At 42.2% G+C, this 16,318-nt stretch overlaps 1 protein-coding gene across 1 annotated transcript in view; it reads left to right on the top strand.

Annotated features, from left to right (window-relative positions):
- GFRA3 (GDNF family receptor alpha 3) overlaps positions 1 to 16,318 on the top strand; it is an 84,496-nt gene that overhangs the window by 48,627 nt on the left and 19,551 nt on the right. Inside the window, exons 2-4 of the mRNA XM_063927880.1 lie at positions 732 to 1,004; positions 10,326 to 10,418; positions 14,826 to 15,171. Of these exons, the coding sequence (XP_063783950.1) occupies positions 732 to 1,004; positions 10,326 to 10,418; positions 14,826 to 15,171 (712 nt within the window). The remainder of the gene's footprint in view (positions 1 to 731; positions 1,005 to 10,325; positions 10,419 to 14,825; positions 15,172 to 16,318) is intronic.

The following is a 16,318-nucleotide window of genomic DNA, read 5'->3' on the forward strand; positions in this document are numbered from 1 at the left end:
ATTTCAACACTCCCGGGATCGAGTCCCCTTCGTCAGGAAACGCAGCATTTATAAATGCTACAGGTTTCTGAGTGCCGCCAGCACTGCTATATATATCTGTGAAGTGACACTTCAAACTAGAGCGCACCAGAACACGATAATTTATAGCAGAGGGCAGAGTGCCGGAACAAGCCTGATTTATATATATATATATATATATATATATACACTGCAGTATGTCTGGCACTCTTGTAATAATGTTACCTTGACCCGGTGTCTTCACAACATGAGGTAAATGTATGCAGGCAGAGGTGCGGCACTCTGGGTTCAGAACAAAAGATGAGACAAGCGACTACCAAGTCTACAACGTTTCAGTCTTGTTAAAAGATTTTCATCAGGCTACAGTGCCGCACCTCTGCATGTGTGTATATATATATATATATATATATATACACATATATATACACTTTTATTTTAGTCCATGGGGGCCCCCTGCTCTTTTGTGCCCCTGGCCTCCCAGAGCCTTAATCCAGCTCTGCATTCAGGGGATCCTTCATATTTACTGGTACCCCATGAAAAGCAGTGTTTTCTAGGGCTGATGTCCCACAAATATGCTTTGATAATTATGACTCCAAATGACTAACTTGATAATTATGACCCCAAATAAGGGCCTGCATCTGAATGATAACACCTGAGAAGTTCAGGCAACAGATCACATGACACTGAATCTTTCTTTTGTCTTTTATATTTAGCTTACTTCTTGTCTGCCAACTCCCTGGAACCAAGGGACTGCATATCTGCAGAGCAGCTATGTGTGAACTTTCCGCAGTGCCATTCCAGCTACAATGTGATCAAGAATTGCTCCCGGGCAGATGCAGTGATTTCAGTAAATGCATCAGAGTGCCAAGAAGCAGCTCGGGCTATTTTTCAGTCACCCTTACTGCATTGCAAATGCCAGCGGCGTATGAAGAAGGAGGAGCTTTGTTTGAACATTTTTTGGACTGTACATCCTGATTATGCACATGGTGAGTTTCATTTTGTTCTTTACACATTTTTCCTAAATTAGTTCATCTTAAGGAGGTTAATTCATACAAAGCAAATGCAAGATATAAAGATAGTGGACCTGATGCAGAGTGTAATGTATGCCTGTGTGCCGAGCTGACTGCTGTGTTTCCGTACTACACATACTTAGGAATCTAGAGCACTCAACTAAGGGCATATTGTAGTTGCATCTACCCAAGCAACGTAAGTAGTGTGACTGGCTTTATTGGGATATCCAAAAGTAGGCGATGTTCAGTGTGTCTAAGGAATAGCCAGATATGCAAAGTCACCTGGAAGCATAAATCTGCCTGTTTTCAGATGTATCTTTTATGCCAAGGATGGGGCTAGTGAAAATGTACAGTGATGCTGGTACAGGTATCCAACCAAGCATACATATAGGCAGGGAAGTGCGGTGAGGTAAATGGCTGATGAGGCACTGGTTAGAACCAGTGCCAGATTTAAACACAATATTTGAGCCAAAGGGTACATGTGGGCATTGGGGTGTAATTCAGAGTTGATCGCAGTAGCAAATTTGTTAGCAGTTGGGCAAAACCATGTGCACTGCAGGGGGGGGGGGGGGGGGGGGCAGGCAGATATAACGTGCAGTGAGAGTTAGATTTGGGTGGGTTATTTTGTTTTTGTGCAGGGTAAATACTGGCTGCTTTATTTTTACACTGCAATTTAGATTTCAATTTGAACACACCCCACCCAAATCTAACTCTCTCTGCACATGTTATATCTGACCCCCTTGCAGTGCACATGGGCCCTCATTCCGAGTTGTTCGCTCGCAAAGCGATTTTAGCAGTATTGCACACGCTAAGCCGCCGCCTACTGGGAGTGAATCTTAGCTTGTTAAAATTGCGAACGATGTATTCGCAATATTGCGATTACATACTTCTTAGCAGTTTCAGAGTAGCTTCAGACTTACTCTGCATCTGCGATCAGTTCAGTGCTTGTCGTTCCTGGTTTGACGTCACAAACACACCCAGCGTTCGCCCAGACACTCCTCCGTTTCTCCAGCCACTCCCGCGTTTTTTCCGGAAACGGTAGCGTTTTTTCCCACACGCCCTTAAAACGGCCTGTTTCCGCCCAGTAACACCCATTTCCTGTCAATCACATTACGATCGCCTGAGCGAAGAAAAAGCCGTGAGTAAAAATCCTAACTTCATAGCAAATTTACTTGGCGCAGTCGCAGTGCGGACATTGCGCATGCGCACTAAGCGGAAAATCGCTTCGATGCGATGAAATTTACAGAGCGAACAACTCGGAATGAGGGCCATGGTTTTGCCCATTTGCTAACAAATTTGCTGCTGTGATCAACTCTGAATTAGGCCTATTATACACAGGCGCAGCAGTATATACATTTGGGCATTATACACATGGAAATTTGGTGAGCTTTGATCAGAGATCTTTTCACTCCCGAGTCTTGATAATAAAAATTATTAGAATGATACAAAGAAGATATTTCTAATCTATTCTTTGTATTTTTTCATATACTTTATATTGTCAAAACTCTGGTGTATACATTAGTATGACAGGAAAGGCTCTGCCTCACACGCCTCACCCCACCGCACTGCATATAGGGATGGTTGCCTTGCAGAGATGCGTATAGTTCTGCATTTGGCTGAATATACACACAGTATTACTGTAGCTTTGTGCATGCAATTCATAAGCAATTACCGCAACTTGTATCTGTATACTCTGTTTATGTATACTCTGCAGTGACGTGCGGTGAGGGCAGTGACTGGTGAGGCACTGGCGCCACTTCTCCTCCTAGCCCCCCCCCCCGAAAAAAAACAACAACAACAAAACAAAGCAATAAAAACATAGGGTTCCCCTTCTTTTACAAAGAACAGCACTAGGCTGAACCAGCCAGGGCTGATATTGCCATAGCAGGGGAGACACTCAGTATGGGGTCCCCCTGCCATAGCATTAAGCACCCCCCAAACCAGTCAGCCCAGGGTTGGAATTCCTCAGGAAGTGGGGACCCCAAAAATTTAAATGGGGTCCCCCTTCCTGAGCAACAACCAGTTCAGACCAGTGCTATGCCCCGCACCCCTGGTGGCGGTGGGTGCGGGGTACATGGCATACTAATATTGTTCTTTACAGTCGGCCTACAGGTCCCAGCAAGCCTGCCCAAGCATGCCGGCACTTGGAGAACCACAAGTGCCAGCATGCCCGGACATTAAGGGCCCGCTGGCACCCGTAATCCACCTGTAAAGAAAATATTAAAATAAAAACACAACACCTGATGTTTTAATATTTTATTGTGCTGGACCTTCACCTGGGGTCGGTGGCCTTTAAGCTCTTTTGCATGCCTGCCCCCACTCCAGGACTTCCGGCGTCTTCACCTGGGGGACGGCGGCCTTTAAGCTCTTTTGCATGGCCGCCGCCTCGCCGGGGCTTCCAGCGTCTTCGGTCTTCGGAGCTCTTGACTGCTCCCTCCCCGCCGCCGGACTGACCGTCGCTACCTCATATAAGCCAGTTGAGGGGGCGGGGCGATGACGCGGCGAGCCGTGATTGGCTCGCGGCGGCCATCTTGAATATCAAACATTTTTTAAATTGGAAGCCTCTCTCCGCTGCCGAACTCTGCAGAGTGGCTGGCAGGGGCTGGATCCTCTTGGATCCAGGTCTGCCACCAGCCACCCTTTCCCCGCTGGGTCCCGCCGCCACGATGCCGCATCGCGCCGCCGCATGTGCCCGCTGGCCAGTGGCTGGCCCAATCACATCTGGGGGACTGACATGGGCGTGCATTCATGTGGGCTGAATGCACACCCCTGTCATTGAGGCACCAGTATAGGTGCCGCTTCCCCATACATTTTCAATGGGCTTTTACAGCCCATTGCTTTGCCCTGCCTCCTGCCCCCCCCCTTCCCCCCCGCGCTGCCCGGACTTTAATGCTAGCAGTGGGAGGCACCTCTCCCGCTGCCTCCAACCCTAACATGCATGGATTTTCTAGGGGGTGAATGGTTAAAATAATAAAAGAAGATATTTATCACAGACTCTGTGTTATAAATATCTTATTTTTATTATTTTAATCTGCCTCCCCTGACTGCACGTCCCTGATACTCTGCATCAGCCACAAAGTGTTCCGAGATCTGGCATGCAAACAGAATGTTAGTAAAAAGTTGATCCGAGATCATGGCGCCTCATTCCGAGGTGGATGCAGTTGCATTACCCATATGAGCCGTCGTCGGTACAGCGAGAACGATAATATGCAAATGTGCCATACTTAGCCTTCCACTTGTTCACCAGGGTGCATGGAGATTACAAATCTCTGAGACTCTTATTTTTAGTGTCCATGGTCAGTATAACTACGTCAGTGGTTCTGAGCACTCCACCATCAACACTTGCAACACCCAACCCGATACCAACCAAGAAGTAGAAGAAAGTGTGTGGGAGAAGTACAGTGTGTACAGAGGAAGAGGGGGAAGGTGCTGGTGGATGGGTTTGGGACAGTTGGTGTAACTACTGAATGCAACAGACTGAATGCAACAAATCTACGGTAAATCAGTACATGAAAGGTCAGTCAGAATGGGAATGGAAATGGAGATGCAAATATAATTTATCCAGATCTGATAAGTATTAAAAATAAGAATAACTGACACAAAGTATAATGGTAATATATATATATATATATATATATATAAAACAGTTGTAAAGGTATTGTAACCAGCAACCACCTGCCTCTCCCCTACTCATTATCTTTGAGGTACGTGCCATATGCTTCCATACTGTTTGCTTGTAGTAGCAGTCATCTCTCACCCTGCTGATCCTCTCTCCAAATTCAAAGATAACGTTGCCGCCTTGTTTCCTCACTTCCTGTCTTTTGACCTTCCCTTCGTCATCCTCCGTGACTTATTGTTATGGCAGTGCCACAGGCGTGTCAGTGTACAGATGTAGCCATGCTCATCTTTGCTGCATGCCATGCCGGGTTGTGACTATTCAAAGCTGGCGGTCGCTCCATTAATTTCTATTGAAATTAAATGAGCATTCACTGGCTGCAAATAGTCACAGCCTGGCACGCCATGCAGCATGCCATGATGCAGCATGCCGCATTGCAGGAAGATGAGCATGGCTACATCTGTACCTATTTAGGACCTCACTGACTCAATCTCTAAACTTCTCTCCCTCACATCATCTTATTGTCTCTTTCAATAAACCTCTTCTCCTTCCTACTACAATCGGCACTCTCTTGGCTTGGCCATCAATCTATCTCTAATTTCACCAATTCTCCATTCCTTCTCTCTGACCTGCTGCAGATGTTATCCTATGTGCGTCCTATGAGGGTATAGGGCCCGATTCAGACTGATCACTGTTGTGCGAATTCACAAGGCAGACGATTATTAATCAACTGCGCATGCATACAGATCGTAGTGCACACGCGCGAGGCCAAACTGCAAAAAAATCCAATGACTTTTTTGATCACTAAGCATGCGCAAGTTGAATGACAGGAAGCCGGCGTTTGGGGGTGGTAACTGGACGTTTTCTGTGAGTGTCAGGAAAAACGCAGACGTGCTCAAGCATCTTCAGGGAGGGCAGGTGTTGTCAGCTCCGGTGTAGATCAGCCTGATTCTGTCGCACTGTCGGAGTAGGACCTGGGCAACTTACAGACTGCACAGACTTGAAAAAACATTTGATGGTGAGTGAGTTGCGAATGGATTTGCAACTGACTGGCGTTTGCAGGGATTTCCGCAAGGCGCATGCAGGCTTGCACGGGACAGCGACTATCTGAACGCAACCTCTGCAAATTCGCAGAGGAATGTCAGGTCTAAATTATCCCCATATTTACTAATGTTTGATTTTGGGTTTTAGGTGATTTTACATTCTACTTTGGATTTGGAGAGTTACTACAGGCAAAATCGAATGTAAAATCGAATATAAAACCTAATCCTACTCAAAATCAGATATCGGCAAAACATCGGTACTTTTGCATAGACAAATATAGGATCTCCTGATTTACTAACATTCTAATTGAAAAGTGAACACAAATCGATCACATAATCGAACTACAAATCCCCAAAATTATAGACTAATAACAGACAGGCGATTTTAGCTTCTAGACAACATTCTATTCCCTTAACCTTCATTATAGGGTTTACAGTGCATCCGGAAAGTATTTGCAGCACTTCACTTTTACCACATTTTGTTACGTTACAGCCTTATTCCAAAATGGAATAAATTCATTTTTCCCTTCAAAATTCTACACACAATACCCCATAATGACAACGTGAAAAACGTGTTTTTGTGATTTCTGCAAATTTATTAATAATAAAAAAACTAAGAAATCACATGTACATAAGTATTCACAGCCTTTGCCATGACGCTCGAAATTGAGTTCAGGTGCATTCTGTTTCCACTGATCATCCTTGATATGTTCCTACAGTTTAACTGGAGTCCACCTGTGGTAAATTCAGTTGATTGGACATGATTTGGAAAGGACCACACCTGTCTATATAAGGTCCCACACTTGACAGGGCATGTCTGAGCACAAACCAAGCATGAAGTCAAAGAAATTGTCTATAGACATCCGAGACAGGATTGTTACGAGGCACAAATCTGGGGAAGGGTACAGAAAAATATCTGCTGCTTTGAAGGTCCCTATGAGCACAGTGGCCTCCATCATACGTAAATTGAAGAAGTTCTGAACCACCGGGACTCTTCCTAGTGCTGGCCGGCTGTCTAAGCTGAGCGATTGGGGGAGAAGGGCCCTAGTCAGGGAGGGGACGAAGAACCCGATGGTCACTCTGTCAGAGCTACAGCATTCCTCTGTGGAGAGAGTAGAACCTTCCAAAAGGACAACCATCTCTGCAGCAATCTACCAATCAGGCCTGTATGGTAGAGTGGCCAGATGGAAGCCACTCCTTAGTAAAAAGCACTTGGCAGCCCGCCTGGAGTCAGCCAAAATGCACCTGAAGGACTCTCAGACCATGAGAAACAAAATTCTCTGGTCTGATGAGACAAAGATTGAACTCTTTGGCGTGAATGCCAGGCGTCATGTTTGGAGGAAACCAGGCACCGCTCATCACCACTTCAATACCATCCCTACAGTGAAGCATGGTGGTGGCAGTATCATGCTGTGGGGATGTTTTTAAGCGGCAGGAACTCGGAGACTACTCAGGATAGAGGGAAAGATGAATGCAGCAATGTACAGAGAAATCCTGGATGAATACCTGCTCCAGAACACGCTTGACCTCAGAGTGGGGGGACGGTTCATCTTTCAGCAGAACAGCGACCCTAAGCACACAGTCAAGATATCAAAGGAGTGGCTTCAGGACAACTCTGTGAATGTCATTGAGTGGCCCAGCCAGAGCCCAGACTTGAATCTGATTGAACATCTGTGGAGAGATCTGAAAATGGCTGTGCACCGACGCTTCCCATCCAAGCTGGTGGAGCTTGAAAGGTGCTGCAAAGAGGAATGGACGAAACTGCCCAAAGATAGGTGTGCCAAGCTTGTGGCATCATATTCAAAAAGTCTTGAGGCTGTAATTGCTGCCAAAGGTGCATCAACAAAGTATTGAGCAAAAGATGTGAATACTTATGTACATAGTTTTTTATTTTTAATAAATTTGCAAAAATCTCTAAAAAAAAAAATTCACGTTGTCATTATGGGGTATTGTGTGTAGAATTTTGAGGGGGAAAAATTAATTTATTCAAGTTTGGAATAAGGCTGTAACATAACAAAATGTGGGAAAAAATGAAGCGCTGTGAATACTTTACGGATGCACTGTATAAATGTAGAGATGACAGATGCTATGCCGATGTTTTTGCAATTAAGTGCATGCACCAAAGTCTAATAGCGATGCCACTTGCAGCATTTACCTTTACGCAGAGTGATTGACAGTCAGGCGCCGTTTGTGGACTTTGATGGGGAAGTGGTGGCAAAGATGCAGGTGTATCGTGGTCATTTTTGGGGCTTGTCGCTGGGTGCGCCTGTGAATCCGTACTCAACCAGCATGTCTCTGGCATTCCATTCAGGCTGCTGTGCTGCATGGCAATTGATTTGCTCAAGCTGCTGATTATTAATGGATGTGCGATGTGTGTGCACTGGGAATGTGTACGCAGTTGCTGAGCCTTTGCTGCGATGGCTCCCTGGGCGTCTCTGTACTTCTCAGGGCTGCTGTTTTTTAAAAATAATTTTGCACAGCCTCAATGTGTACAATCGCAGTCACCATAGCGTCTGTCAGTGAATCAGGCCATGTATTAATTATATTGTAAAGGCTGTATGTGCATTATGGGCCTCATTTTTTGAGATGGATGCAATGCAGCTCCTGCGCCTTTGGATTCCCCGTCCCCAAATGGTGACAGGCTGTAGCTTGGCGGGCACTGTGTGTGACAATGCAGGATGATGCTGTACATGAGCAGAACGGGTGTTTTGTATGCGCCAATGCTCCACAATCGGAGATGTGCTGTACGCAAACCAGAATTAGAGGAACCACAGCAGCTTCTTACATCTGATATATTTGGACCAATAGGAATAAATTAGTTTTTTTTTTCGATTTTGTATTAGATTTTATAGGTGATTTTATACAATAGGTGATTTTGAAATGGATTTCATAATCTGAACACTAGTCAAAATTTTATTAAAAATTTAATCTTACTAAATATGGCATTTGATGAGTGAAAAAGAATGTTGATTTGATTCAATTCCAGACTATTTAAATTAAAATTTAATACAACATCAAACTTTTAAAAATATACCCCTAACGCTCTACTCTGCAACATCCATGTTTATTCCCCCCCACAATAGATTTTAAGTTCTCATTTGTAGTGCCCTCTTTCCTCATAGAATCTTCCTCTCCCCACAGGCAAGCAACTCCTTCCCCGTTTTTAATTACTATGGCTTTGAACATGTCTACTGCACACATCAATTAGGATACAGGTCTCAGCCATCACTGAATTTGTTATGACTGTTTGTAAATTGTGTTTGTTTTGTAATATTATGCACTTTTTTATTATGTTTGCACTTATTCTGTACATGCATTTTGTAAGGCTCTGCAGATCCAATTTGGCACCCTATAAATAATAATGGTTGATTTTAATAAAAATAGTGACAATAATAAAACTAATAACAATATAACATATAAATACATAAAATAAGCAGAGTATGCTAAATAGTGAACATGGTTTTTAGTAGAATAAAAAATTGTTATGCAGGGATTCTTTTGCACGAAAAAAATACAAATAATTACAATATCAATTCAGTAATATATATTAAATAAACTGCAATACACTAAAAATAATAAAATAGAAAAATGTAAAATTTAATAAACATAAGAAGATAAAAATGTAGGATAAGTTAAATAAAAATAAAAATAAAAGAAATCTGGATATATAAATAATTACAGGTTGAGTATCCCATATCCAAATATTCCGAAATACGGCATGTTCCAAAAAACTGAATTTTTGAAGAGAGGCTGAGATAGTGAATCCTTTGTTTCCTGATGGCTCAATGTACATAAACTTTGTTTAATACACAAAGTTATTAAAAATATTGTATTAAATGACCTCCAGGCTGTGTGTATAAGGTGTATATGAAACTTAAATGAATTGTGTGTATGCACACAAACTTTGTTTAATGCACAAAGTTATTAAAATATTGACTAAAATACCTTCAGGCTGTGTGTATAAGGTGTATATGAAACATAAATGCATTCTGTGCTTAGACTTGGGTTCCATTGCTATGATATCTCATTATGGTATGCAATTATTCCAAAATACGGAAAAATCCGGTATCCAAAATACTTCTGGTCCCAAGCATTTTGGATATGGGATACTCAACCTGTATTAGGAAAAAAATGTATAGCAAATAATCTCATTCTAGAAATATATCATACGTATAAATAAATCTAATGTAAAAATGTTTAAACATAAAAATAGAGTGTAAAGTAAAAAATATATAAATTATAAAAATAAATCAGTTTGGTCTATTACTAGCTAAAACCATTCACCTTCCCAAGAGTATCAGACCTAGTGCTGGAAAGACAGGTAACCTAAACAAAATAAGGACTTTCCTATCAGCTATAGTAAATCCTAATTACATAAATTGCTTGTAACAAAACCCACAGCAGCTCTGTGAAATGAAAACTGTAGATATGTGCGGACAAGTCAGGTGTCAGGATGGCATATTGTCCTTTACTCAGGGCCACACAGGCAGGGACGACATAGAAAATTTAATTGTGTGAGGGACATTTGGGCAGTAGAGGATATTATAAAGTGGATTAACTACAGGGTACAAATTAGAAAATGCAAACTGCAAATCTGAAGCCACTACTGACCTGGAATGTTCTGTTCTCTGTGCACAGGCTACCTGGATTTATATACTTCTCCATATAAAGATAATGAACAAGACACCATGAAAGAGTTAGATAACATTCACTCGGACCTTCTGCCATCTGGTATGTTTACATGCAATCTTCCTTCAACTGTATTTCTATCATAGTAACGTATGTAGAGTATGTGTATGTTCAAGTGGAATAGAAACTGATGTAATGCTGAATAAATGTCTACGCTATAATCTGCATATAACGTTGTGAGTGTCTAGTACCATATTACTGTACTGGTAGAGATCCCCTGTGTTCCATCACAGTACAGGTCACATCGTAATGTGTAGCTCTCAGTAAAGCAACGTTCTTGTCAATACAGCCACCATAAGCATGATAGAGCTATGCCATAATGCCGGTCAATGACCCAAATGGGTTAAGTCTGAGTTAATATTGATATTTCTATTGATTAAAACACTTGTTAGCTTTCAAAGACTACAATAATATAAACAGATGTGTTACGCATTCAGTAGATTTGGAAAATGCTGTTTAGCAGCTAGACAGTTCAATTATGTAGTTGTTGAGAGTTTGTATTGACAAGAGCAATTCATTATGGATGTCACTATGATATATCCTTGGCAGATGTAGTTAAAATATTTTTGCTGAATTGTCCTATTATTCAGTTTGTCACTCTGTATCAGAATTACTGTAAATTCTATGAGTAGTCAGAAGGAAGATTTGGGGTACAATGACCACAGTTGGACTGGCTCACAGGGGTAAAGGGGACTCCACTGGTGGGCCCCACTGCCTGTGGGCCCACCCTCTCCCTTAGGGATCAGGACCCAGTCTGTGCACTTGCATTATTCATTTTACATATGATACATTATACTGCACAGGACTTTGTTGTATTTTCTACAGTGCATTGCTGTTATTAATTTGGTACATTTTCATGCATGCAATAGCAGTATTTACTATTATTTACTGTATATTTATAAAGCAGCCCAGACTGTGCATACTCTAATGGTTAGGCAAGCCTCTGTAGAGGTTGTCCACACCCCCTCTGAAGGCTGGCCACACCCGTAAGTATGGGCCCTTACCACTGAATCCCCCAGATGGGCAGGGCTGGATTAAGTCTGTGGTGGGCCCAGGGGGACTTAAGAAAGGGGTGCCTGGGAAAAGGGGAGGGGGGGTGTATATTAGATGTGCATACCTCCCAACATTACCTACTCCAGGAGGAACAAAATACTCTCTAACTGGACTTCCCTCTTAATATATGATTGGCATCACCTATGTTGATCTATTTAATTGATAAGAAAGGTATTTCAACAAAGGTGATTGCAATCATAAATTAAGAGGTGCAGTCCTGGTAGAGAGCACTTTGTCTCCCCTGGATTGGGTCATGTTGGGAGTTATGAATGTGTATATTAAATTTAAACCAATGGCATATGTTACATTTAAACTATTAGTTTAATAATGCTTGGGTACGGTTTATAGCTTCACCTAACTGAGAGACAACTATTTTATAAAGTATTCTTGTAATGGAACAAAGACAACTTAAACAACATTAAAATACACACAGAAAAAAAAAATCTATAATTAATCTCTGTACTATTTACACACTAGGATAGGACTCAGGACGACACACTGTGTGGCTCTCTCTAGACCCATATTCTCTGATTAGATAACAGGTTACACAGGACCCAGACACTCAGGTGGTGAGGAGGAGAAGCTTGGATCTCAAGGTCACTTATAGCTTTCTCTCCCCTCCTAAATCTCCTCTGGTCGGGAAGCTCCATCGGTAGATCATTAAACCTGATAGTCCTATGACTCTGCCTGCACTGCATACTGTCCTACTCACATTTTGGCTGCCTGGTTCTGCTGCTGCACAAGAGGGAGAGCTAGTGATGTCCGTGTGCTTTGACTGGGCGGGGCAACCTAAAAGAAGGGGGCCTGGGGTACAGTATCTCCTGCGGCCGCCCTACCCCCTTATTCTGGCTATGCCGATGAGCCTTTTCATGCTCCAGTCTGACACTGACTGCATTTACCATATTTAATAATCCAGGGTAGTGGCTAATGCATTTTCTGTGGTTCATAAAAGTTCTGGGAGAAGCAGAGGATTACTATGGAATAGCTAGCAGTGCAAGCAGTAAAGAAGCCTTGCCATGGCTAGATTAAGGTTTGTGTGGGCCCCAGGACAACTAGGCTGTTATTTTTACTGCTAATGCGGCCGGATTGTTAGCGCAGTGGCGCAGAGAGGGTGGGAAGGTGGGGCGGGTACTAATTCTCCCGGGCCAGGCTTGTTGGAGGGTCCTGGCGGGGGCCCGGGTCCATGCCCCCCCCCCTTTTATCTGTCAGACAGCCACAACTGCCTCTCCCGCAGCTTAGCGCACACTAGTTTCCACTATAATAGGGAGGACTTTGCCCTATTTTGCCCTCAGTATAATAGACAGGGGTCACTGCCAACTAAGCACTAAAAAGAAAATCTCTATTTTCCAAAGTCTTGTTCACCATTTTATTAAATCTAAAAAAAATTATAAAAATGATCTTCTTTTGTACTTTCTTTTTCATTGTTTTTACATGCCCAGTCAGCCCCATCTGCTCATTGGATCATGTGTTGTGCTTGAATAATCTGTTTTTACACATGTTAATATTCTGCAAGGGTCAGTCGTCCCTATTTTCTTGATGAGGGTCAATATGCTTATGTTCCATGCACACATGTATTGCAGAGTGCAACAGAGCCCACAAGGGAGCCACATGTCTGTCTTACCTCATCCCACCTGGGGTTTGGGGAAAAAGAGAAAACATTCCCAATCTGGAATAACACGATGCCTGAACTTTTTACCATTGAGCATTTTTTCTCAATTACAGTAATAATTATACGCAACTACAAGTGATTAATAGTTATTTTAATATTTAAAGAATGTGTGTCATTCAAATGAATGTATTTTCACGCAACTCTGTTAAAAAATAAAATAAATATCCTGCTGGAGTAACACAGTTACTGTACCTCAAATTAGTAGGGAGATTGTCTGGTGACAAGGGTCTGATTGGTGATAAGGTACAAGTACCTCTGTATTTGCATGTTTGGCAAATTATTGGAAAGTGGGCTATGCTAACTGCCGCTCCTTATGGTGGCTGGCTGGCTGGCTGAGAGGAGATTGGACTGTGACTGGGGGCCTGGATTCATGAACAGTACAGAAAGTGCTAACATTTGCAGCACACATTGCAGTTAATGGCTGGGATGTGCAAGAACCTAGGTAGCTTGAAGCACCTGAATTATTCCATGAAGCAGACACGAATATTATTGTATATTTTTTATTTTTATTTCAACACTTAGAAAATCAGGCTTTCCTACCTGATATATGCACGAGTCAGTCATTGAAAAATAAGGGTTCCTTGTAGTGTACTCCTTTTTAAATGCTGCTCCTGCTGTTTTGAATAAATGGGTTTGAATAAATGGGTGTGTCTTTCACAGTTTCGACCAATCAGACACAGTCACCATTTAGAGCTTTGCATTCATCACTCGCAAGCATTACACTTGCACCAGGGTTAGAGCTGACGCACGTCAGAACCTCTCACTCAGTAGGCTGCGTTTTAAGGGCCCAATACACTACCGGGACATGTCCGTCTGACATGTCGCGGGTGATCACCCCGGCAGGCTCCCCGGGGGCATGATCGCCCAACATATATCGTATGCTGTCCTTTAGCATACGCTGTATCTTGGGCGATCCTGGCCAATCGTAGCCATGCCTGTGGGGTCGGATCAGATTGAATGTGGAGCACATTCAATCTGGAGGATCCGATCCGATGCTGACGGGGACGCGCATTGGATCGGATCGGAAACACCTCCAAAATGCCTGATTTCATCCGATATATCGGGCCGAATGCCCGAAATCGGATTAAATCATGCATTATCGTCTTAGTGTATGGGGCCCTTAAGACTCTTCATTGGCCATGTTAGTCTGCAATGACACATCCACGCCACACCCTTACCGTACATTCATTGTAGCGGCATGCCAATTGCAGACTCATTTATGTAAGCTTCATTCAACTCCACATCCATGAAAGCCCCAGTCACAGCCCTTGCCACAGCTGCAGCAAGTCTCAAGTCAGATGCAGATAAAGTACGCATAGACAGTGCGAAAAATTGCAATTTGAGATTGGAAAAAGTCTCAAATACTGTTAAGAATGACTCTGAATAAGGCCCAGTTTTTTAGTTGTGAACAAATATAGACAGAAATGTGTGAGAGGAGAGGACAGATAGATATAGGTGATTTCAGCATAAAGAAGGTACTGAAGACCGAAGGAGCAGATAAATTCACCAAGTGAGGATGTGTAGAGTGCAAACAGTAGGAGGCCTACTACATATCATTTGTCGTGCTTGATAAAGGGCACACACAGTAGCTGTCTGAAACGTTGGTTTGTTCAATGCTATATGCTTAAATAAACACCGGTGTTGGATTTCTCCCCTGGAGTGCCTTTTCAGGACATTTGTGTATGACTTGCTTGTGTTAGTAATGCAGGATGGTTATCTCTTTTCAGAGTCGGTCCAGTCCGGTGCCAGTATTAATCATTGCCTGGAAGAAGCTAATATTTGCAGCAAAAGCAGGAAGTGCAGTCAGTACAAGAATAGCTATGTCGTGCACTGTAGTAACACCAATGCTGATGGCTCCTGTGACAGACAAAGGTGTCACGAACACCTCCGAATTTTTTTTAAAAGAGTTCCTATGGCATTTACAAAGCGCTTCCTCTTCTGCCCATGCAATCAGGAAAGTAATTGTTCAGAACGCAGACGCCAGAATATCGTGCCAAACTGTTCTTTTGAAGAAAAGTACAAGAAAAATTGCCTACAGCTCTATGGTTCCTGCATGAGAGATAACATATGCAAGTGAGTAAAACAGGGGTGCTTTAATACTTATAACCAGCTACTTGCATTGAACACAATAAATAAAACATTTTATTAAAAAAATAAAAATAAAAATCTGAGTAATGTAATATATACTCTTGCCCAAGAGACTCTGGAATTTCATGGCGTTCTCCTGAATTCTCATGTAAAGTAGACCAGCCTCCCTCATCACTTCCCAGTGAACTTTGATGACATGATTTTCATGCAATTGTATCATTGTGGCCCTACCCCCTACTGTAGAGTGGAGCAAATCGGGTCATTGTACAGAAGGGCCACAATGATATGATTTCATTCACCACACCACCCTCCTGAAAGTTCCTTCCAGGGCCTCCTGGAGGGGACATTTTAAAAAAAGTAGGTAGTATGGCATATACTCAATGTGAAGATGATGCTAATATGTATTATTATTATTATTATTAATAATAATAATAACTGTTGTTATCATTATTATTGCCAACCCTTAAATGAAAGTCATTTACTGTGATATGGAAACCGCTACATCTCAAACTCAACTGTATAATTTTCTGCTAGACGTTTAGATAAAGATCTCAGTCATGTCAATAGACTGTACAGTATAAATAAAAGATGATTTGCGTTATACAAACAATAGAATACTTCAAAGTATGATCCACACACTACTAGTTATTATTAAGATCTAGAAATTGCAATCTATTGAAATCATTAAGGGCTTAGCTAAGCTAAGCAATAAGGCATCATGTTCTAGTGTTGAATATCCTATAAACAATGTTTGTTATTTAATAGTCATATCTAGAGCACAGATATTTAATACTAAAAAAGACTAGATAACATGTGTTATTAGTAATGAATGAAGAGACACAAAGATCTGCTAATACCATTGATGATACTGATAGCCTCACACCTGCAGCTAACTATAGGGAAGATGTATGAAGCAGTGAGAAGAGTGGAGAGGTGAGCCACTGGTGAAGTTACCTATGGCAACCAATCAGCTGCTGCCTATAATTTTACACAATGGACTTAAAAATGTTACCTCAAAGCTGATTGGTTGCCTATGGGCAATTTCTCCACTGGTCCATTTCTCCACTCATTTCACTGCTTCATATATTTCTCCCTGTGTGAATAATATAATTTCCAACTTTTCAAAAATAAC

This window comes from Pseudophryne corroboree, chromosome 6 (genome assembly GCF_028390025.1).
Source record: "Pseudophryne corroboree isolate aPseCor3 chromosome 6, aPseCor3.hap2, whole genome shotgun sequence".
Lineage (NCBI taxonomy): Eukaryota > Metazoa > Chordata > Amphibia > Anura > Myobatrachidae > Pseudophryne > Pseudophryne corroboree.